This window comes from Folsomia candida, unplaced genomic scaffold (assembly GCF_002217175.1).
Source record: "Folsomia candida strain VU population unplaced genomic scaffold, ASM221717v1 Fcan01_Sc008, whole genome shotgun sequence".
Classification (NCBI taxonomy): Eukaryota; Metazoa; Arthropoda; class Collembola; order Entomobryomorpha; family Isotomidae; genus Folsomia; species Folsomia candida.
In genome coordinates this window covers 5,293,545-5,314,259 of record NW_019091200.1, presented here as the reverse complement: position 1 = coordinate 5,314,259, position 20,715 = coordinate 5,293,545, and the positions used below count along the sequence as shown (strand labels likewise).

Genomic DNA, 20,715 nt, shown 5'->3' with positions numbered 1-20,715 from the left:
TTCCTGACCTTTCACAAACATGGGCATCAGGTTTTACGGCTTCCTTCAGTCCTGGGTACTTCAGCCGGTTAACTCCCCTGCACCAGCATTTCTTCCTTGTTTTCGTACTCGGCTTCCACTTCAAAAAGTTTTTGCAACCCTTTTTTGCATGTTTGCATATTTCGGGCATTGTACCGGATGACAGACAACGTCACCAAAAGGGAGGAACCCTGCCACGAAAAATTAACTTCAAATCAAATGAATCAAGATACGATTTAAATCAATAATTTGATCTTCGTCGTCTACTTATATATTGCCATTGCCATACATCCGCTTTCCTCTAATACAGTAAAGTAAAATTAAGATTTCGCTTACCAGTTGACCAGAGGAAGTTGAGACGATGAGATGTCGAGAAGTTGGATATTGAAATTCTGGGGATTTGGGCGAAGGTGCATGTGAGACGAATATTTGAAGAATAACAAACAAGAATATGCTCAATTTTATTTTTATTACATGTTATGTAAGTAAGCATATTCGAATATATTTCATGTGGGCTGGACATTCATAGTCATTCGTCAAATGGGGGCTGAAGGCGTCCAAAAATGTGGCTTAGGTAGAAGGTTGTGCTATATTATTGCAGGTGTAGGAGGGGTAATGAATGCGTAATGAGTGCCAAAATTAAGATTCGCACAGTTTTTGCTTTTAATAAATGGGTACATTTCCCGTATTGGAACCAAGTGTACACCTTTGTAGTAGGACAGCAGGTGAAAGTAGGTGCATCCAATAAATGAGTCGAATGGTGGGCAACCTTGCCACTCACTTTTAAAAAACGTGGAATAAAATTGGACCACAAATTATATGAACATATTACAAAATCATGCTTTAAAAAAATTGATTCGACTGATGAAATGTGAATTGGATTGCAGAAATGATTTATTTTTGATGAAAATCAAGTAGAAAATGGTTATGATACAAGAAATGTACAGCTTGAATTTACACGGGTGAAAATGATATCAGTTATTTGGAGACATCGATAAGTCGTCGGAGAGACTTGAAGGCGTTGATCCTGCCTTCGCCGTGATGATGGTTGGGAAACTGATTGTCTGGAACTCCGCTGCAGATCTTTCCCATGTCGACGAGGTCCTGGTCAACCCCACCCCGCATGTGGGCCGTCACATTTCCAAAGCTGATGCTCGGGTTGTAGGCGAGGAGGAGAGAGGTCAGTCCGGCGGCGTGGGGGCAGGCCATGCTCGTCCCGGAGAGGGCTCGATAAGCATCGTCAGCCGTGTTGTAGGCGGAAAGGACGTTGGATCCTGGCGCAGAAATGTCGGGCTTCATTCTTCCGTCGGTTGTGGGGCCGACGGAGGAGAAGGAAGACAACTCATCGGTGACCGTAGTTGAACCCACGCCAATCACGTTCCGATCTCCGGGTGAGTTGGCCGTGTTGCAGGATGGGCCAGAATTTCCGATGGAGAAAAGGGGAATGATGTTGGCCGTGTGGAAAGCAGCAATTGCACCATCAAACCTGTAGAGTTAAAAAAAATTCAAAATAGTCATAAAAACTGGCATTGTTACAGTAAATTTAGACTCACCAAGTAGCACCACGACCGCCTCCCCAACTATTTGAAACGAGATGTGGGGCCTTGCTGCAGTCTGGGGCACTTCCGTCGGGACGCGTTGGACAGGTGATGAATTGGGCACATGCCAAAAGAGCGTTCTGGGCACAAGATGAAGTCGCACATCCGCGACAAGAAGTCCATTTAGCGTCCGGGTAGACTCCGATCCCTCCAGCGCCACAGATCGTCCCAGTCGTGTGAGTACCGTGACCGTTGATGTCCATCGGCAATGCGTTGGCATCGTAGGGGTCAAACCATCCATAATCTCCGAACCAGTTGGCTCTCAAGGCTTCATGGGTGTGACGAGCTCCGGTGTCAATTGTTGACACCACGATTTGCGACGCTTTAGTCGTCGACCCCAAAAGTTCACGAGCTTCGGCCGCCTGAATTTTCTTGACGCCCCATTCGCCCGATGGATCTTGTCTTCCACGTAAAATTGGGCCCTCCACGATCGTGTCCAGCTCGATGATTTCCTCCAACTCCAAACTCTTGACTTCGTTGAAGGAGGCGAGGACCATGATCAAGTCCATCGTTGCTCCCTTGACGTAAACCTGGTTCGTGATCCACAGGGATTTGAACTCGAATCTACCCTGGAGGTAGGACAGGACGTTGGACTGTACACGACCTGTGAGGCGGACGAGGGCAGAGTTCAAGGCATCAAGTCGGTCTTCTCGAGTGTCGAATCGGGTGTCATCGATGGCCTGCAATGTTTCGGCCGTGCTTTCTTGAAAGGTGACGAAAATGTCGGCAGTTTCGGCTTGTTTGGCTGCTCGGAGGAGACGGTAGTCGATTTTATCGCCATTTTCTGGTCGGCCTTGCGCCAATGCGACAAGTACGAGTACTAGAAGTAGCTTCATTTTCGAGTGAAAATGTTTAGTAATTTTTGTTACTGTTATTTGAAGTTTTAGTTGATATCTCTTTGAATTGAACGATACTCTTCTCCAAAGTTTAGGTGCTTTTTATACCAAAAAGCTTCATTGTCTTGCTCTCATTGCGTATCAAAGTTTTGTGAACTTTACATAAATTTTGGGTGGGATTTCAATCATTTTTTCCCAGTGTACAGATTAAACGATAATATGAAAGCATTGTTCCGATGCGTGACATGAGTTTAACTTGAATATTTGTGATAATAATAATACATTGTACTCCACATTATGCAAATAATATGTCCATGCACTGCGTTTCTTGTGCTGCAGGTGTCTGTTATTTCACACATTGCATTTCCGACATGGGTGACTGGCCGTAAAAAGATCAATACTTTATTAATTCGCACTTCGCAGTAGATTTACCCAGTGTGGTTGGCAGATAAGCTGCTACTGCAAATACTCAGTCCGGCGACAATAATAAGTGACGAGGAACGATAAGCTTAAGTTGTCCAAAATCTCGCCTCATTTATGAATTTGTCAAGTGGTGGATATATGTATGAATTACGCCTTGTTCAGATTGTCTGGAAATTTTGTGTTTGAAAATTTATGCATGAAAGTCAAATGAATAAACACATCTTTGCTAATAGTGAACTTCAAAATGAGTCGCAAAAATCTAATAATACATTTTGTACCATATTTTGGATTTTTTTCATGATAAATTAATTTGAGATTTTGTACTGAATTTTCGAATTTTGCATAGAAATTTAAAAGTGAGATATCAATTATTATTATTGCTTGAATTTTTTAAAATGTATTTTATTACGAAAAGTTAAAATAAAAATTGCAGAAATTACTGAAGAAACAATTCAATAAAATTTGACCTCAGTAAATTTTCAGTACAGGGTACGATGTGATCTCGTAGCTGCATATTTGCCAATTAACTCGAAAATGTTTGTATTTTTATCCGTCAGCCCTTCATCGAGTTCGTTGCCTTTTCCATCCGGTTGGAAGGCCACGTAATTAGTTCTAGAATGGTACGAGAGCACCTGAGATACATAATTAAAAGTGTGCAAAAGTTAGAGTCAAGTCAGTCACTGATATCAGAATAATATGTTAAAAAACCAACGCACTTCGGTCGCACGATTCGCCAGCGTTTCAATTTCTCGCAATTTGACTCCCAATTTATTCAGGAATATTGATTCCTCGTACCCAGCAATGTATGGAATTGAGACTTTTGGCTTCTGGAAATACATAATAGGAAAATTATGTTATAAAATATTTCGCAATTTCAAAATATTCAAATTAAAATAGAAATATGCATATTCACATCCACGAGGAGTTTGACAGGAATAGCAAAGCCACCAAAATCTAGTGGAAACGCTCTGTTGACCTTCCACCCGTCCGAGATGTCGAAAGCCACGCCAGTCGAAAGGTTGACGACGGGGGCGCACAATTGAGTTTGTGGTGTGACAAGGCCCGTGGGCCAGGCAGAGATGCTTTTCGTAGGCGTCAGCGTCAAAATCTGATAAAAAAATGAAATTGGCTAAACAAAGTTATCCTTCCGGTTTTCTCACTCGGATTTTATCCTTTCCACAAGTTATAGAAAGTGAGCAAAATTAATGACAACGCATTTTCGCGTTTCGCATTTTCGTTTTCTTCTACTCAATTCAAAATTGCATTCCTCACCTGTCGAAAAAGGTCGCTATCATACGTGTTGTCGTCATCCATGAAAAATAGAACTCCATCGTTCCTCCATTCACGCCCTTTTCCACGTCTCTTCCCTTTGATCGTTACATGTTTTCTTATCCAAGTCAGCCCTGTCCTTCGACCTTCGACGCCCTTGTGGTTAAATTTGCTAAAATCGGCCGCCTGCCTCACTCCCGACCACCGGATTTGGATGGAGAGGAACTCCGTGACAAAGTCGGCAAGCTCGTGGCGCAGATGTGTGAGATGGTCTGGATACGGGGCTCGTGTCCGGTTTGAATCTTCGTAAATCAACCAATGAACCAGTTTTCGAGCGGGGTAGAGAGCTTGGGCCGTGCGGGTGAGGTCGGCAATCTGCATAATATGCAGATTGTTAAATATTATTTAATAGTACAATTTTGGTTCAAAATTTTTACAGAAAATCTTAATATTTCCAAAATATCAGATAGCAAAATTTCACCTGCGATGGTCCACGCACCGTCGGGGTCACGACGTATAAAACCCGTTCAAGCTTCTTATGGTACTCACGTGTATACCGACGTTGTTTAATTTCCTTCTCGGCACGATCCCAGTTCCATGTTTTTCGTGAGTCTTCGCTGGTTTTGGATTGGATTTGTTCTTCAGGAAATGTCAGGACTTTGCTGAAAATGGAATACATGTCTGAAGTTGGGTTAGTAGAAGAAGGAATTGTTCTCGTAGGGAACACAATGCTCCAAATATATTCGCCAACGAGGAAACCATGAAGTGTTGAAAATAGGATGATGACGAGAAGGGGGAAATTTTTCTTTACGTTTATGAACGACATTTCTCGGTGGATGTGAGCTTATCTGTATGTAATATTTTAAGAAGAGCGATGGGCAAGTGGGCTGAGATGAGTGAGATTGAAAATGATAAATTATTTCTTACTGCCGATTTGTCCTTAGCAACCCATTACGGGGTTTCATCTGAAATAAGTTGATGTTAATAAATAAAAGCAATTAGTTAAGACAAAAAAAAAAAAAAAATAAGCCGTAATTTTCTCCCTCATTTTTCTAGCGTTATATTTTTCAGGACCTTCACGATTTAGTTTGTATTGCGTATATTTGACACATTTAAAAATCTTTTTCAGTTCACGTTGGGCGTAGGAGATTCAAAAATTGATCCAACATTAAAATGAAAATAAATGTTAATTTCCTGGCACATATAACATGTGTCAGGAATAATAACATGTAATAGTAATAAATACATAAGTCATACAAACCAACCTAATGTTTCAAAGGACAAGTTGCCAATCCCATTCGTATCATAATATTGAATGTCTCCTTAGACAATTTAAGAAGCATAAAATTAAATATGTAGTTTGCAAAATAAAATTTAAAAATTGAGTCAGCAATACTACCGACTCGATGTCATATCACATGAAAATATACATAAGTTATTTCACGTATGTATTTATGTAAATATGTATGTATCAAATGTTTCCACATCAGTTTTTTTAGTAACTAATATTTATAGCTAAATTATAGCGTAATGGTCGGTGGGTGTGTACGTATACATATATACATCCATCCATAATCTGTACAAAGATCAAGAGACCTGTCAATAATAATATTGCACAATACTCTCTGCGTTTGTTTAAAGTGGTAACAGTATCGGATAAGGTGTGTACTTACATATGTACATTTGAACTTTGCATCTATATATGCAATGTCAAAATAAATACGACGATGAGTGATGTTTTCATCTCTTTTGTACATCATCAAGTGTTTGATGGCCATCATGCATACTGCTATATAAAAAATTATAAAATCTAATCATGGCACAGACCTGTAAACGAAATCAAGGTGATGAATGCGATGATGATGACTGATACATATTTATATCTTTCATACGCTCGCTGTCAGTGCAGCTTAAGGGCCCGGGGGAAGATTTACTTGATTTTATGTTAGCAACAATAATTGCCAGGGCCCCAAGATTATTATCGCTCTGTTAGGTTACGACCACAATTAATTGACACCGTTTCTATGGGACACTCACGTTCAAAAGCTTTGGTTTTGTCACTGCTTTTGAAAAAGTTTCCCTCAAGTCCCTCAAGTTTTTGAAAAAAGTTGTTTCTTTTGTTCCATGGATACTCAAAATGCAATTCCTGCCATTAATTTGGCAATTCTAAGCCAATTTGTCCTCACTTTACGACCAAATATCTCCACTGCACAAGAGGGCAGATCGTCAAAAAAAACTCAAGTAAAATCTAAAGATATGATTAACGCATTAAACATAATTTAAAAACCTACTCCAAGCAACTTTGCGGGGCCTTTTAAGACGGCATTATTACATAAAAGCCAGACTCTAATGAACGATTGGCATATAATTTTTAGCCCGGACTAGGGCTTATGTAATCGACCTGTCCGTCTGTCTGTCTTTCCATAACTCTCGAAGGAGTAGGCTGAATTTTACCAAATTTGATACAGACATGCATCTGGGCATCGACCGAGTTCGAAGATGGGTTAGTGTTTCTCACGGGTCGGGTTCTTGCAAATCCGAAACCCGAACCCGAACCCGATGCCACTGATCCGAAACTTGAGGGCAACCCGAACCCGAAGAACCCGAAACCCGTTTGCAACGATCCGAACCCGAACTGGCGGATCAAATCCGAAACCCGAACCCGAAAAACCCGAATATATTTTAACTTTAAGGGGTGACTGGCTTTTTAGCTAAAAATTCTTTGGAAGGTTTCAAACAAACAATACTTCTGTAAATATGACCGAGGAATTATAATTAAGCACATTTCTGCATAAGTACATAACTCTTAATTCCTTGACCATAATAATGCAATCTCAAAAAATCGACCATGAATAATGGCTTTCCGTGACATTCAGAAATTTTTAAATCAGTTGAAAACTGAAAATGATTTTCAGTTTCAAGTTTCCAATATTAAAGTAAGCTCAAGCTAAATATTTTGCAAATTTTTGATAAAAAATATATTTTATTTTAATATTCAAACCATAACACTAATTGAAGACACTTGTGAAAAGAAGTTACGACAATTAAAAATTTGAATTATTTAATGAATTACTGCAGCATAACCGTCGTAGCAAGTTTGGTTAACACTTTATTTTCTTTTTTAATGTTTTCGTGTTCGTTGTGGCAAAAAGTTCTTGTTGGTTCGGGTTTCGGGTTCTTAGTCGGAACCCGAACCCGACCCGAACCCGAAATTTTGGGATCACATTTCTCGGACCCGAACCCGAACCCGAAAGTTTCGGGTTCAAAAATTTCGTATCCGAAGCAGGACCCAAACCCGATCCGAACCCGAAACCCGAAGTAAGAACCCGAACCCGTGAGAAACACTCGATCAAAAAACATTTAGACCAATGAGTGGTACCCTGGACACGACTATCACCTCGAAAGTATCCCTTGTTAGCTAACTTTTAATTTCAAATTCTTTGATGAGAAGCCACTAATTGTAAGTATTACCGTGCCGGATTTCATGTTTTTAACGCAATTTCTAAAAATAGATATGGATAACCGCATCAGATATAAATTTTACCAATTTCATTTCATATTGTTCCATTAAGACCCATTTGCAACCTCTCTCCCAAATTTCACTTCGATATGACGATTTTGAAAAATCAGTATGGGTCACCCCATAGGGTCCATCAAGATTAAAATTTTTCCAACCTAAATTCATTTTTGTCTGTTACAATCCACTAGCAACCTTTGTTCCAAATTTCAACTACCTACTACAAATTTTAGAAATCCGTCGGGTCACCCTATCGGGTCTCCCAGGTTTAAAATTTCTGAAACTCCACTCCAATTTAAACGCTTTGAGGTCAGTCACAATCTTCATACTAAAATTACTTAAAATTATTACTATAGATATTTCTCAAGCTACAAATATTTTACTTACACTTAAATAATTTAACCTGCTCTAAAGGTTCTTGGTAGTTAAGGGCAACGCATTTGGATGGAAATGACCCCCACCGGCCAATTACTTGACCGATCATGCCCATCTCCGAACTCATCCTTACTTTTGACCCGAAGATGAAGTGTGCAAAATTTCAAGTCGATAGCTTTTGTTTAAAGAGAGTTATCGTGCGCACAGACGGACGCACAGACGGACGGACAGACAGACATCTTGGTAAATCTATAAGGCCATCTTAAAAGGCCTAAAAATCTGCCCTCTTGTGCATTGCTGAATTTTATCGTCAAAGTTGACGTGATTTCTAAGCAACTTCCCCCAGGCCCTTAAAATTAACAGTTAATGACAGGCACAGTTGTTTGATTTACTAAAAAAATTAGTGTAAACTTTCGTGGTTGTTGCATGATCAAACTAAATTTTTTTCTGGAAATTTAGTAATTTGTCTGAAAACGAAAATGTTCGTCGAACTTATTGTCCTCATTTCCATTGTTTCTGTTATTTGGTCCCTTCTGAATTCACGATTTATGAAGAATTATCCTCCTGGTAAAACTTTACACATAAATTAAAGGTGCATATTTACATAGATTTGTATTTAAACGTGTCAAAACTCAATGTTTAGGACCATCCCCAATTTTTCCGCTCATTGGGAACATACCACAATTAATAGCCTACAACAAAGGCACCATGATTGAGTCCTTCGCCGCATTGAAACTTGATTATGGGCCACTAATTTTCATAAAACTTGGAAACGTTACACAATGCAAGTTGAAAATGTTATTGAAATAATTACTTTAATTAATTAACTAATTGTTCCCTTTTCTGACCACCAGTATTAATTCAAGACTTGGAACTCAGTAAGGAATGCCTTTCCAGTGATAATTGGATCGATCGACCTTTTGATGAATTGATTGGAGACCGCTCTTTCGGAAAATCATTGGGTAGGTGAACAGTCAATTGTGTAGCAATTCAGAATTTTGAAAAAAAATCGAAAATGCGAAAATTGCGAAAATTTAGAATTTTATTATTTCAATAAATTTCTCTGCCATTTCCAGGAATAATTTTCTCTTCCGGTAACAATTGGAGAGAAATGCGTCGTTTTACAACCAGAACTTTACGAGATTTCGGTTTTGGCAAAAACAAAAGTATGGAATCCGTAATTGATGAAGAAATTAGTTTACTATTTACCAAAATGGATCACGCCGCCAATTCTGGAGAAGCTTTGCCAATGCGACAATTTTTCACTGTATCAATCCTAAATATTTTGTGGAGTATGGTGGCAGGCGTTAGATTCGCGCATGATGACGGTCGGTTAAAAACTTTGATTCAATTGTTGGACGAAACTACAAAAAATTCTCCAGTCGAGACAAATATTGCGCAAATGTTCCCCGTTTTATGGAACGTGATCAAACACACGCCAAAGATGAAGAGTAGGAGCGTATTTCATACACGATTACAAGCATTTTTTAGGGTGGGAAATATATAAATGCTAATTATGAAAAAAATTAGGGAATTTTCATGTCACACTTTTTCCACAGGAATTAATTCAAGAACGGAGAGAATCTCGAAATCCTAACGAAGAACCGAAAGATTTCATTGATGTTTTTCTCAAGGAGATTGAGCAGCAAAAGGATGCCGGAGTTGAGGCGTCGTATTTCAATGGTATTTTTTTACATAAATTGGCATTAGCGCTAATTCTTATGGGCTTTTTAATTGGCTTTAATTTTAGAGGAACAATTTATTGTGACGCTTTACGATTTATTCGTGGCTGGTGCGGAGACGACGTCAAACACGTTGGAATTTGGCATGCTTTACATGCTTCTGAACCCCATAGAACAGCAAGGCGTCAGAGAGGAGATTCATCGTGTCGTGGGAAAAAGTAGACGACCAACGATGGCAGATAGACAGCAGTAAGGAAAAATTGATGAAAATTTTAGTGTGTATATTTTCAGTTGATTTTAGACGATAAATATACACGTGCATAAATATTTGATAGACTTCCGTACACCGAAGCCACACTGTTGGAAATACAGCGTATGGCGAGTGTAGTTCCAGTATTGGTTCGATCAGCAAATGAAGATACCACATTGTCTGGATACAATGTGCCAAAAGTGAGTTTATGTTTCTGAAATTTTTTTTTATGGAATTTGCATTGTAAATAGTAAAAAAAAATTGCTCGAAAACTGTTCAATTCTCCTAACATTAAGTTATTATTTGTCCCCGTCTGGTGAAATAATTTACGCCGATGACAATTATCAAGAAACATACATTTTCATGCAGCTTAAAATTGTTTTACCGTTCTGTGATAAATAGTACCTAAAACAGTATAATTGCTTACTATTCATGCGCCCGGTAACAATTTTATTACCAAATTGATTGTTCTCACTTATATCAAGGGAACCGTGGCCGGATTAAACCTGTTTGGCATTCATCACTCCCAAAAGACATGGAGGGATCCATTAAATTTTCGCCCGTCCCGGTTTCTCGCTGGTCGACAGTTAATAAACACCAACAAACTCCTTCCATTTGGTCTCGGAAAAAGGTTATGCCTCGGTGAACCTCTCGCTAAAGCGTCGCTTTTCAGCTATTTCGCCACCATTATGCAACAGTACATCATAATGCCGGCAAACGGTACGCCCTCGACACAACCGGTGAATGGATTTACACTGTCGCCACGACCATATTCTATTCACCTTGAGAAGATCACATAGTTGAGTTTAGTAATTTTCGTAATATAAAATTCATTATTTTGTTAAACACAAACATTAATTAAATGTATGTATGTGTTTATTTTCAATAAAGTTAATTATACTTTATTTTCATAGCTGACAAAAGTTGGAGCATGCTAAAAAATAATACAATAATGTAATAAATGAGAATTATAACTGGACATAATGCGCACTTTTCATGCTTATTGTACTGAAATCTTAAAAATTTATTAATGCAGTGCAAATATTTGATAAGTATAAAATACACTTATTTCTATACAGAGTAACAATGTCTGTAAAATACATGGTAGTTTTAGATATAATAAACTTCATTAAACTATTGTACTGAAATGTTTTTCATACGAATTTTAGAAAAAAAAATCGCTCTTCCGCAAAAAAAAAATATGTTCCGACCTTTACAGTGCAACCAAAAAGTCTAATGGCCCGAGGAATTTGCTTGCAGTTGGTTTGCTTTTACACAAGGTCAAGGCACCATGGCGTTTTAAGCCCCGCTCCATGGCGGCAAGTGAATTGTTTCCAGGGAGTTATCTAGATGCAAAAAAATTCTGCTTGACATCGGATCACGATTGCTTGACATTTAGTATCTAGGTAACTCTTGGGTCTTTTAACCTTTTAAAAACGGATTCCACCAATAAGGTGGAGGGCGATTTCGATCTCTTGGCGACGGACTACACCAATAAGGTGTAGGCCAAATTTTTCGCCTTAGCGACGGACTACACCAATAAGGTGTAGGCCAACTTTTTCTCGTTGGCGACGGATTCCACCAATAAGGTGTATGGTTACAGAATTCCGTTGAGACCGGGCTACATCAATAAGGTGTAGGAAAAAATAAAAATAAAATGACCGAGAAAATTTTCTCAGTTCCATTCTTTCCTCCTTATTTGTCGTTGGTTTTTCTTCAAGCCTGAACTAATTTTTTTAGAGTTTAGAGTTGTAGTTGTAGTGGGGGGAGGAACTCGGAGGAAGTGCATCAGAGGTCACGCCGCCCCCCCGAAAAATTATCCAACATTGGCGCCGCTAATAAATTGGTCGGCGTTGACCTCTGACCTGTATCATGTTGTAAATATGATACAGTTCATATTTTTTAAAAATTATCACAACGTTCTCTTTAGCTAATATATTCGCAATAGTGTCACCACCGATCGGAACAAGTCACAGAACAAAATTATAGCTAATAACTTGTTTAATCAATTCATCCACCCCATAATCAAGACTTTGGACACAGAGCTAAACGCATGGTATCTCGACGACGGGACTATCGCAGACACCCCGGAAACGGTACTAGCAGCCCTTGAGAAAGTTTCCAGAATGGGTGAAGAAGTGGGGCTTTATCTCAACCACAACAAGTGTGAGGTTGGATTATTGGGGGCGGATGACGACACCATCACCCAGATTTTTCAAGAATTTCAAAATTTTGCCCCAGGAATCCAACTGATAACTAGAGAAAATGCAACATTATTAGGTTCTCCTCTTACCAACGAAGCCATGGAGGCGGTTTTGGCTGCCAAAACGGAGCAATTGGCAACTTTCTCCAAACGTCTCAAGAAAATATCTGCCCACTCAGCTTTCTTCCTCCTCCGAGCTTCTATCTCCATACCTCGTTTAATATACTTTCTCCGATGCTCACCGTCGTGGAGAAAAAGGGAGGCCCTCGCTCTCTATGACGCTACACTCAAGGACGCCCTGGAGGGGATCCTTAACTGCTCACTCTCGGAGGCTGCATGGATGCAGTCCTCTCTACCCGTGAAAGAAGGTGGCCTTGGGGTCAGACATGCTGAAGATGTAGCGATACCGTGCTTTCTTTCGTCAGTCTACAGCACCCAACCCCTAATGGAACAAATTCTTCCGGTTTACCTACATGGTTCCGATGCCGCCATTGCGGAAGGAGAGGAACGATGGACTTCTCTTGGCCCAACTAATCTTCCTCCCAACACAGTGAGAGGATTACAGACAGCATGGGAGCGCCCCATCATCGACATCACAGTGTCCCACTTAGTCGTCGCCGCAGCCACGTCTGAAGATACGGCTCGCCTACGTGCTCTTCGCGACAAATATGCAGGAATATGGCTCAACGCTCTCCCATCTCCTCAAATCGGCACCCTTCTCTCGAACGAGGCATTTCGCATCGCAATTTCCCTCCGTTTAGGTTGCGATGTTTGTCAACCCCACACTTGCCCGTGTGGAGCGCAAGTCAGTTCACGCGGATATCATGGTTTATCCTGCCGACGAAGTGCTGGTCGGTGGTCTCGCCACGCAGCCGCTAACGACGTAATCGCGAGGGCGCTTCGATCAGCTGATGTTCCCTGCATCCTTGAACCACCCGGATGTTCACACCAAGACGGAAAGCATCCAGACGGGATGACTCTCGTTCCGTGGGCAAGAGGAAGATCCCTTGTGTGGGATTTTACCTGCGCTGACACCTTCGCACCTAGTTATCTCCCCGAGACAGTCCGCCACCAAGGAGCAGCAGCAACAAAGGCAGAAGATAGAAAGAAAAAATTGTACGCCTTTCTCCTGGACCGATTCATCTTTATGCCCGTTGCAATTGAGACGACAGGTACATGGGGTCAGGAGGGGTTATCCTTCATTAAAGAGATTGGACAACGGATCGCTACCGCGACTGGAGAACCACGCTCCACAACTTTTCTCCTCCAGCGACTCGGCATTACAGTTCAACGTGGAAATGTAGCTTCAATCCTGGGGACACTTCCACCAGGAAAAAAGTTTAATGAAGTTTATTATATCTAAAACTACCATGTATTTTACAGACATTGTTACTCTGTACAGAAATAAGTGTATTTTAAATAATAATAATACTTGTTTAAAATATAAAATGCATCCCAAAATCAGTGTCATCAAATTGATGACATGAATGATGACGATTTATTCGTTTAGTTTATTTTTGTAGTACTATCAAAATCAAATCCGATCTTTTTATCAAAATTAATATCGTGTGTTCATTTGGTTCAGTTGCAATTTCATGTTAAAAATGTATTATGTTCTAATTTTTGTTGTCGAATCAGTTCCAGGTCTCTAATAAATCATAACTGCATCAGTAGAATATTCAAAATCGGTTTGCATTAATTCAGTCCCCAACTGATTTTATCACCGCCCCACAAGTCGGTCTCAATGGTATTCTGCCCCCCAGTAAATCCGCCCCCAAATGCAATAGAAACCATTTTTAATTCCGTTTTTAAATGGTATCCAGGTCAAAATTAATTAGTTTTTATAAGGTTAACGGTTGCGACAAATGGTGGAGTTACAAATAAAATAATTATTTTTTAAATCGTTGGTACACATCTCCTGGGCCTGTGTACCAACGACTTTGACCTTTAATAACTTTTGAATGGGCAGACATAGAGACTTAATTCGTTAAGATGAAATCATCGTAATTTTCAGCTTGATTTTTTAAGATCAAAATCTCGAGGGTACTATTTTGAAAACTTGAAACAGTGTACAGCGTTTATTTAGCCCGAGTCAGGGTCAGTGTCAGCTTCTAACTTGTAGTCAGACGACCTGCACCAACTACTATTCGTAATCGGCAAAAATGTTCCCATAATCCAGCATGCAAAATTTCAGCTCCTTGACCAATTTTAAAACCATTACGGGTCTCAGTCTTCTGGAGTTTGGGCTGGGCCCACAAAAATATTCATATTCAATGAATATGAATATTATTCATATTCTTTAGTCCGATGTGCCCTTACCCATGATACCGAATTTCATTTTTATTCTACTAATATAAAAAGCAGTGTGTCACCTTGTTAAATCTCTGTGGAAAAATCTAAATATTTACTTTATATTTTTCAATCTAGTCTACCCCCACGGGGTCATGCCAAATTTCAGTCTTCTACGAGTGTCAGGAGCGAATTTCATCTTTTTAATACAATTTTTAAAAATCGATATGGGTCACCCCCTTAAAGGTCCCTCCACATATTAATTCATATTTTTTCATCAGGGACCATTAGCAATCTCTGCACTAATTTCAGCTCGATTGGATAATTTTCAACAATCGGTATGGTATCGGGTCCCTCCAGTCGAAAATTTTCCCAATTTAAATTCATATTCTTCAATTAGACACCATTAGCAATCTCAATGCCAATTTTCAGATTTTGAAATACTCCACCCACCCAGATGACCACCACCGGTCAACCACTTAATCGATTTCGCCCATCTTCAAATTTAACTCCTCATTTGCCACATACTACACATACCAAATTTAAAGTCGCTAGGACGAGTTTAACGAAAGTTATCGTAAAATGATCGAACGGACAGACGGACGGACATGACGGTTCCATAAGCACTTTGACTGAAAATTACATTTCCAAAACTGTAACCAATGGCATATTTTCAACAATTTTTAGTTTTCTAAAAATGAAAATTTATTTTGTAACTCGGTCATTTGTCGTAACCTTATAGATTGATAAAGTGTCAAATAATCTTGACATCGGATGACTTACGTCGCTATAATAATTATTCTATAATTTAATTCTGTCCTCAATTATTCCAATGGATTCGGCATCAAACGGTCCGATCGCCTGGGATGTCAATTCCGCTCCCGTCTCCGAAGCCCCGTCCAACCATGAAGCAATCGAATCTATCGATCAACCTCCACCCTCCGAACCTCCGCCGCCTAAACCCCCAGCGCCTCGTGGTGCTGGCTACAAACTCATGCTGCTCATTTGGAAGGTAGAAATATGTATATTGGTATTTAATTTAACAACTATTAAAGTAGTGTTATTCGTTAAGAATTTACTCATCCGGAAGAGGCACTGGTTTGTTACTGGGATGGAAATTATCCTCCCCTTATTGTTTGCGGGTTTGATCGTTTTGACCAGTACCGGATCAGGACCAGTACCTGATAGGCCACCTCCATTCTCACATTCACCCGGAATGTACGAAGAGAAAACTAATAACAAAAGCGACCTTCCAATTGATGTTACGAACCTTCACAAGTCCTCGAATTGTGATTCACCTCGAGATCGTTGCACAATTGGATGGGCACCGGAAAAGGGAGGTGCAGGAAATGATGTCGATGCCATAAGAAGCGCTGTGGAAGAACTTAAAACCATAATCTCACCATCTATTAGTAGGTCGAATTTGCAAAAGACAGCAATAATAAGCTCACATAATTTCTGTTGCTCTAATTTCACCAAAATTTTCAAGCAGATTTGCAGTACTTCGAATCAGAAAAGAGCCTGGAAGACAAAGTGTCACAAAGCAGTTTTAAATGGATTAAGGACATCGGTTTCAAAGCCGGGGTTATCTTTGGCAAGGGCTTATCCTCCATTCGACAAAGAGGCGAGGGAACGTATCCCTACAAAATTAGAATGATGGGGGAAAAAGGGAACGATGGACCGATGGGACGATGGAACGATTAGAATTTCAGACAGAAGATTTTCTCAAAGTACAGCTAAAAACGGAGCTAGTTCTGATAAAGAGTTTAACAGGGAAAACCCCAATAGGAAATGTAAGTGACTTGTCAAATTTGTATTATTTTAAATAATACAAATTGCATTTTTCATGTAAATAATGTATTTACATACAAAATGCAATATTGAGAATGTGTTGGGCAGATCCGTCTGTCCGAAAACTCCGAGTGAGGACAATTCCGATGAACCACCAAGGTACGCATGACATATTTAAAAATCCAGGATTAAGAGGTTTTAAATCAAGAATACTCCGAACAGTGGTCTCCCAGATGGAAGAGGAATGATGATCGCGATCAAGGCCCACACGTTACTATACGGCTTTATGTTCATCGTCCCCTCGATTATCGGGAGAGTCGTGGGAGAGCGAGTAACCGGGATCAAGGTGTGATAACTATCTACAGCGTACATATTTTTAATGCTACGTATTACTAATACGGTATTAGTAAACATGTACACGTTTTTTCATATGTCTTTCAAACATAAAAAGGAAGAATTTTCTGTAATATCACTTTTATGTAATACTTTCCACCATAATTCGTCGATATGATAACCCACTTATCTAGATTTCTGTCTTCTAAATATTTAAAGGAGCTAATGAAGCTGAGCGGCGTTCCGAACTGGGAGCACTGGCTGGCCTGGACTTCGAACTCTATGATCCCTCTGACCATTTCCGTCGTGGGGGTGGCAATTATTTTGAGATGCGTTGGGTCTCAAAGCATGTTTTGGGGCTGTGACGTGTTCCTTCTCATCATTCTGCTCGAAAGCTTCGTCCTCGCCTCAACGACATTCTGCTTCTTCATTTCGACGTTTTTCACGAAACGTAAGCTTTAATTTTGATTTGATAAAAATATTTAATATAAAATTTTTATTATGTCAAAATCTTGGTCCAAAATTAGTACTTGATCTTTTAATGACTTGTCTTTATAAATTTCTTCAAATCTTTGTATCTGCAGCCACGTTGGGAACCAGTATCGGGTTAATTATTTATTTTGTGACTGCCTCGGTGACTATAGTTCTTGGGACTGGGGCGTATGATTTTTTATCCCTGAGTGAGAAGTTCGCATTGTGCCTGTTGCCGAATTTCGGGCTGGCAATGGGCTTCTTGATCATTGGAAATTTTGAAGATGGGGAGAAAGGTATGAAATATATGTATATGAAAAAAATCTGTAAAAGCGACAACATTAGGGAACCGCATATATTAAAAAAAAATTAAGGTATCACGTGGGGAGATCTTTACAAGCGGGCTTACCCCCAGGAAACAATGACCTTGGGATATGTGATCCTAGCTTTGCTTATCACTGCCCTTTTTTACCTCGTGTTGGCCATATACCTGGAAAACATTATGCGAACCGAATATGGCGTGAGGAGACCGTGGTACTATCCCGTTTCGGTAATTTTCACAAAGCTAATAAATCGGACACATTGCGCTTGCCCAGGTTTTTTGCGGACTTCTGACACTGGACAGTTGTTTTACTGTTTTTCCAGGACTTGTATCAAAAGTATCGGAAGAAGAGTACGAAAGTTAGTTCAGAGGTTGTGGAGTCTGACCTGGATTCTCTCGAGAAACCGGGTTTCGAAAAAGAGCCCGACACACTTAAAGCCGGGGTCGTGATATCGAACTTGAAGAAATCTTTTGGGCGGATGAATGCCGTTGATGGAGTGTCCATGTCCATGTATGAGGATGAAATCTTCGTACTCCTGGGTGCGTATTATTTTTTGTTATGTGTTATCTTTTTGGAAGGCTTGGTATTAATAAAATATGTAGGTCACAATGGGGCTGGGAAGACGACTGCGATTGCTTGTTGCACTGGTGTCATGAGTCCGACAAGTGGGAGCGTGATCATTAACGGGGTCGATATCGTTAAAAATCCGGACGCAGTCAGGTCACAGGTAGGTCTATGCCCGCAGCACAACTTACTCTTTGACGACCTTACGGTCGATCAACATTTGTCATTCTTTGGGCGGGTGAGTCGGCTACAAAATTTTTCAAAATTTAAGATTTGTTTTCGTTAAAACTGACAATTTTTCAGTTGAAAGGAATGAGTTCATCGGATGCCAAATTGGAACGTGTTCAAATGTTGAACAGCCTCCGTCTCACAGACAAGGCCAATTCTTTGTCAAAAAATTTATCCGGTGGACAAAAACGAAAATTGTGTCTAGGAATTGCCTTGATAGGAAATGCAAAGGTTATCTTTCTCGATGAGCCCACAAGGTTAGTATTTTATAACTTGTGTATAGTTCGCTTTTGTTGTCAAAGTGTCAATTTTGCAGCGGATTAGATGTCGAAGCAAGGCGAGCCATTTGGGACGCTTTACTGGTTTGCTGATTCATTTGATTTCAGAAATTTACTAAAATTTTGACCAAATTTGTATTTGAAATCCAGGCTGAGCGACGCAATCGAACGATTATTTTGACTACTCACTTTTTGGAGGAGGCAGATGTGCTTGGCGACAGGATTGCCATCATGGCTCACGGCAAAGTCCAGTGCTCCGGAAGTTCTATGTTCCTAAAAAAATATTATGGTACGCACAACGCTTCTCCAATTTATGTTTATCTTAAGATTACTAATCTAAGCTTATCTTCAGGGGCGGGATACACACTCCACCTCACAATGACTACGAATAGCGGAGATAGCGTTTTAGCCATCGTGCAGGGCCACGTTTCCACTGCGACATTAGAAGAAAGGAAAAACGCAAGCGAATTGAGTATCATTTTGCCCACTGAGGACTGCCCGACGTCCCTCTTTCCTAAAATATTCAAAGTTTTGCAAGATAAGCAACAAAGCCTTGGAATTATTTCAATGGGCATGTCGCTTACTACAATGGATGACGTTTTCATCAAGTACACCATACACAAAATACAGTGGTACACATTTTGTTAAGTTTCTGAACACGTACAATTTTTAGAGTCGACGAAGCTTTGTCCGCAGATAACAAGTCGGCCCCAACACCAGCGGTACTTAATTCTGCCGTACCTCCGGCTGCAAGTGAGAGTCATAGCGTGAATGTGGGGTCAACACCTCCATCGATAGCACCAGCAGGATCGGAGGATACGGTCGCTGAACTGCCGGAAGTAAACCCGGAAGGTAGGTCAGGTGTCAAGAAATACTTGTCGATTACATAAATGGAACTCTTTCAACAGACCGTAGCAAGAACATTATCAAGCCCCGTCGACGCGGGGTGACATTATGGTGTCAGCAGTTTGCTGCTTTAGTTTGTAAACGATTCTCGTACATGTGTAGAAAATGGAAATCGACGACGATGCAGGTAATCAGGTATCTCTAATATAAAGTAGATATGTGCGAAAAATTTTCTTAATCCGTCTCAATTGAATTTCCGGGATGTATAGATCCTGCTCCCCGTGCTCATCTTTTCCCTCTGCATCCAAGGAGGAACTCGTATGATTGTTGCGTTATTGAACAGGGAGGATGCTCCAAGTGCGCAAAAAATCGGATTTCACCTATACAACGACAGCATTGTAAGAGCTTAACGAAGCTTTATGGCAAAATACATGGTTCTACCATTAGTTTTCGTCGCTTCTCTTTGTCCTTATTTCAGATAACGCTTTATCACGACGTCGGAAAGGTGGGACACATTTTATTGTAAAATTTATGAAAATCAAGTTCAAACGTTTGTATCTTGACAGACGCTCGACGAAACTAAATGGTCTCACATAATTGGCCCTTCTGCCAAACCCTACACTGGAAATGCACCCTTTGCCGATGAACTCGGACGAATTATTGCCCACGATTCGGCCAAAGCAAAGCATATTTTCGCTCTGGAGCTCAATCAGACAAATATCACAGCCTATTATCAGACAGGAGCTGACACAAAATACAATAACGAGGACGCTCTCGCCCTCAATTTGGCGTCCAACGTCCTCCTCGCTCTCACAATGGATCGACCAAAAAAGGAAGCAACGCCACGTCTTGAGCTCACGACGCATCCGTTCTCGCGCCTGCGCAATCTCGGCGTGATGGAGAGGCTGACGGACGCACTCGAAACCTTTTCACTTTCAGGGTTACTGTGCTTCCTAGGTCCGCTCGGAATGGCCATATTCGCTGCAATGTTTATCATTCCGTTAGTGGAGGAGAAAGTCTGTAATGTAGGTTTGATTTTCGTTTTATGCGATTAATAATTTAGGTCCGAAATTTGTCATTTAAATTTTGATGTGCATATTATAGACTAAACAGCTTCAAATGATGACCGGGGTGAGTCCGTTGATCTACTGGGGCGCCTGCATTGTATGCGACTTCGTCATGGCCTTTGCAACCTGTAGTGTCATTTTCATTTGGATATTATGTATACAAGGCGAGGCAATCTACACTGATAAGTCTGCTGGAGGTGTAGTAACAATATTTACTTTCATATATAATTGTTTTTGCAAGTCAGCACTTTGCTAAATTTTTTTAGGTGTCTTATTCCTCATCTTGGTCGTGTCCTGTTATGCCTCCATCACGTTATCGCACTTCTTCAGTCTCGTTTTTAAACATGTCGCGGC

General features: G+C 40.2%; 4 protein-coding genes across 5 annotated transcripts; 2 read left to right on the top strand and 2 right to left on the bottom strand.

The window, feature by feature from the left end:
- Positions 1-890: 890 nt before the first annotated feature.
- Positions 891-2,539, bottom strand: LOC110853472 (bacillopeptidase F). The gene is made up of 2 exons (XM_022101740.2): positions 1,572-2,539; positions 891-1,504 (listed from the first exon to the last, which is right to left on the bottom strand). Exons 1-2 carry the CDS (start codon positions 2,450-2,452, stop codon positions 997-999), a joined length of 1,389 nt encoding a protein of 462 aa, XP_021957432.1. The 5' UTR covers positions 2,453-2,539; the 3' UTR covers positions 891-996.
- A 727-nt stretch (positions 2,540-3,266) lies between these two features.
- On the bottom strand, positions 3,267-5,692 carry LOC110853573 (galactosylgalactosylxylosylprotein 3-beta-glucuronosyltransferase P). Of its 2 annotated transcripts, XM_035854512.1 has the most exons (7): positions 5,410-5,692; positions 5,072-5,109; positions 4,626-4,992; positions 4,148-4,519; positions 3,789-3,983; positions 3,592-3,702; positions 3,267-3,507 (listed from the first exon to the last, which is right to left on the bottom strand). In XM_035854512.1, the coding sequence occupies exons 3-7, from the start codon at positions 4,968-4,970 to the stop codon at positions 3,355-3,357; spliced, it is 1,176 nt and encodes a 391-aa protein (XP_035710405.1). In that variant the 5' UTR covers positions 4,971-4,992; positions 5,072-5,109; positions 5,410-5,692; the 3' UTR covers positions 3,267-3,354. The 2 variants fall into 2 exon arrangements, with proteins under 2 accessions (XP_035710405.1, XP_021957551.2); XM_022101859.2 differs by having other exon boundaries at positions 5,072-5,692.
- A 2,570-nt stretch (positions 5,693-8,262) lies between these two features.
- Positions 8,263-10,963, top strand: LOC110853572 (cytochrome P450 2J6). Its single transcript, XM_022101857.2, has 8 exons — positions 8,263-8,603; positions 8,680-8,820; positions 8,891-8,998; positions 9,113-9,528; positions 9,596-9,719; positions 9,787-9,967; positions 10,054-10,168; positions 10,454-10,963. Exons 1-8 carry the CDS (start codon positions 8,516-8,518, stop codon positions 10,766-10,768), a joined length of 1,488 nt encoding a protein of 495 aa, XP_021957549.2. The 5' UTR covers positions 8,263-8,515; the 3' UTR covers positions 10,769-10,963.
- Positions 10,964-16,809: 5,846 nt separating this feature from the next.
- On the top strand, positions 16,810-20,417 carry LOC118436393 (ATP-binding cassette sub-family A member 3-like). The gene is made up of 15 exons (XM_035854399.1): positions 16,810-17,035; positions 17,169-17,351; positions 17,430-17,605; positions 17,701-17,917; positions 17,981-18,180; positions 18,246-18,427; positions 18,487-18,532; positions 18,599-18,737; positions 18,801-19,056; positions 19,122-19,300; positions 19,357-19,481; positions 19,564-19,692; positions 19,773-19,799; positions 19,861-20,294; positions 20,399-20,417. The coding sequence occupies exons 1-15, from the start codon at positions 16,810-16,812 to the stop codon at positions 20,415-20,417; spliced, it is 2,538 nt and encodes an 845-aa protein (XP_035710292.1).
- Positions 20,418-20,715: the final 298 nt, after the last annotated feature.

What these genes read in the sequence shown, in the direction of transcription:
- LOC110853472 (XM_022101740.2), bottom strand. Translation starts at nt 2,452, where the DNA reads ATGAAGCTACTTCTAGTACTCGTACTTGTCGCATTGGCGCAAGGCCGA. An exon ending in GGCGGTCGTGGTGCTACTTG is followed by an intron (nt 1,505 to 1,571) that starts GTGAGTCTAAAT and finishes TTAACTCTACAG; the next exon opens with GTTTGATGGTGCAATTGCTG.
- LOC118436393 (XM_035854399.1), top strand. Translation starts at nt 16,810, where the DNA reads ATGAAGCTGAGCGGCGTTCCGAACTGGGAGCACTGGCTGGCCTGGACT. An exon ending in GTTCCTAAAAAAATATTATG is followed by an intron (nt 18,738 to 18,800) that starts GTACGCACAACG and finishes GCTTATCTTCAG; the next exon opens with GGGCGGGATACACACTCCAC. An exon ending in TTTATCACGACGTCGGAAAG is followed by an intron (nt 19,800 to 19,860) that starts GTGGGACACATT and finishes GTATCTTGACAG; the next exon opens with ACGCTCGACGAAACTAAATG.
- LOC110853572 (XM_022101857.2), top strand. Translation starts at nt 8,516, where the DNA reads ATGTTCGTCGAACTTATTGTCCTCATTTCCATTGTTTCTGTTATTTGG. An exon ending in ACTTGGAAACGTTACACAAT is followed by an intron (nt 8,821 to 8,890) that starts GCAAGTTGAAAA and finishes TCTGACCACCAG; the next exon opens with TATTAATTCAAGACTTGGAA. An exon ending in CTGGATACAATGTGCCAAAA is followed by an intron (nt 10,169 to 10,453) that starts GTGAGTTTATGT and finishes ACTTATATCAAG; the next exon opens with GGAACCGTGGCCGGATTAAA.
- LOC110853573 (XM_022101859.2), bottom strand. Translation starts at nt 4,970, where the DNA reads ATGTCGTTCATAAACGTAAAGAAAAATTTCCCCCTTCTCGTCATCATC. An exon ending in CTGTCAAACTCCTCGTGGAT is followed by an intron (nt 3,703 to 3,788) that starts GTGAATATGCAT and finishes ATGTATTTCCAG; the next exon opens with AAGCCAAAAGTCTCAATTCC. An exon ending in TGGCGAATCGTGCGACCGAA is followed by an intron (nt 3,508 to 3,591) that starts GTGCGTTGGTTT and finishes TATGTATCTCAG; the next exon opens with GTGCTCTCGTACCATTCTAG.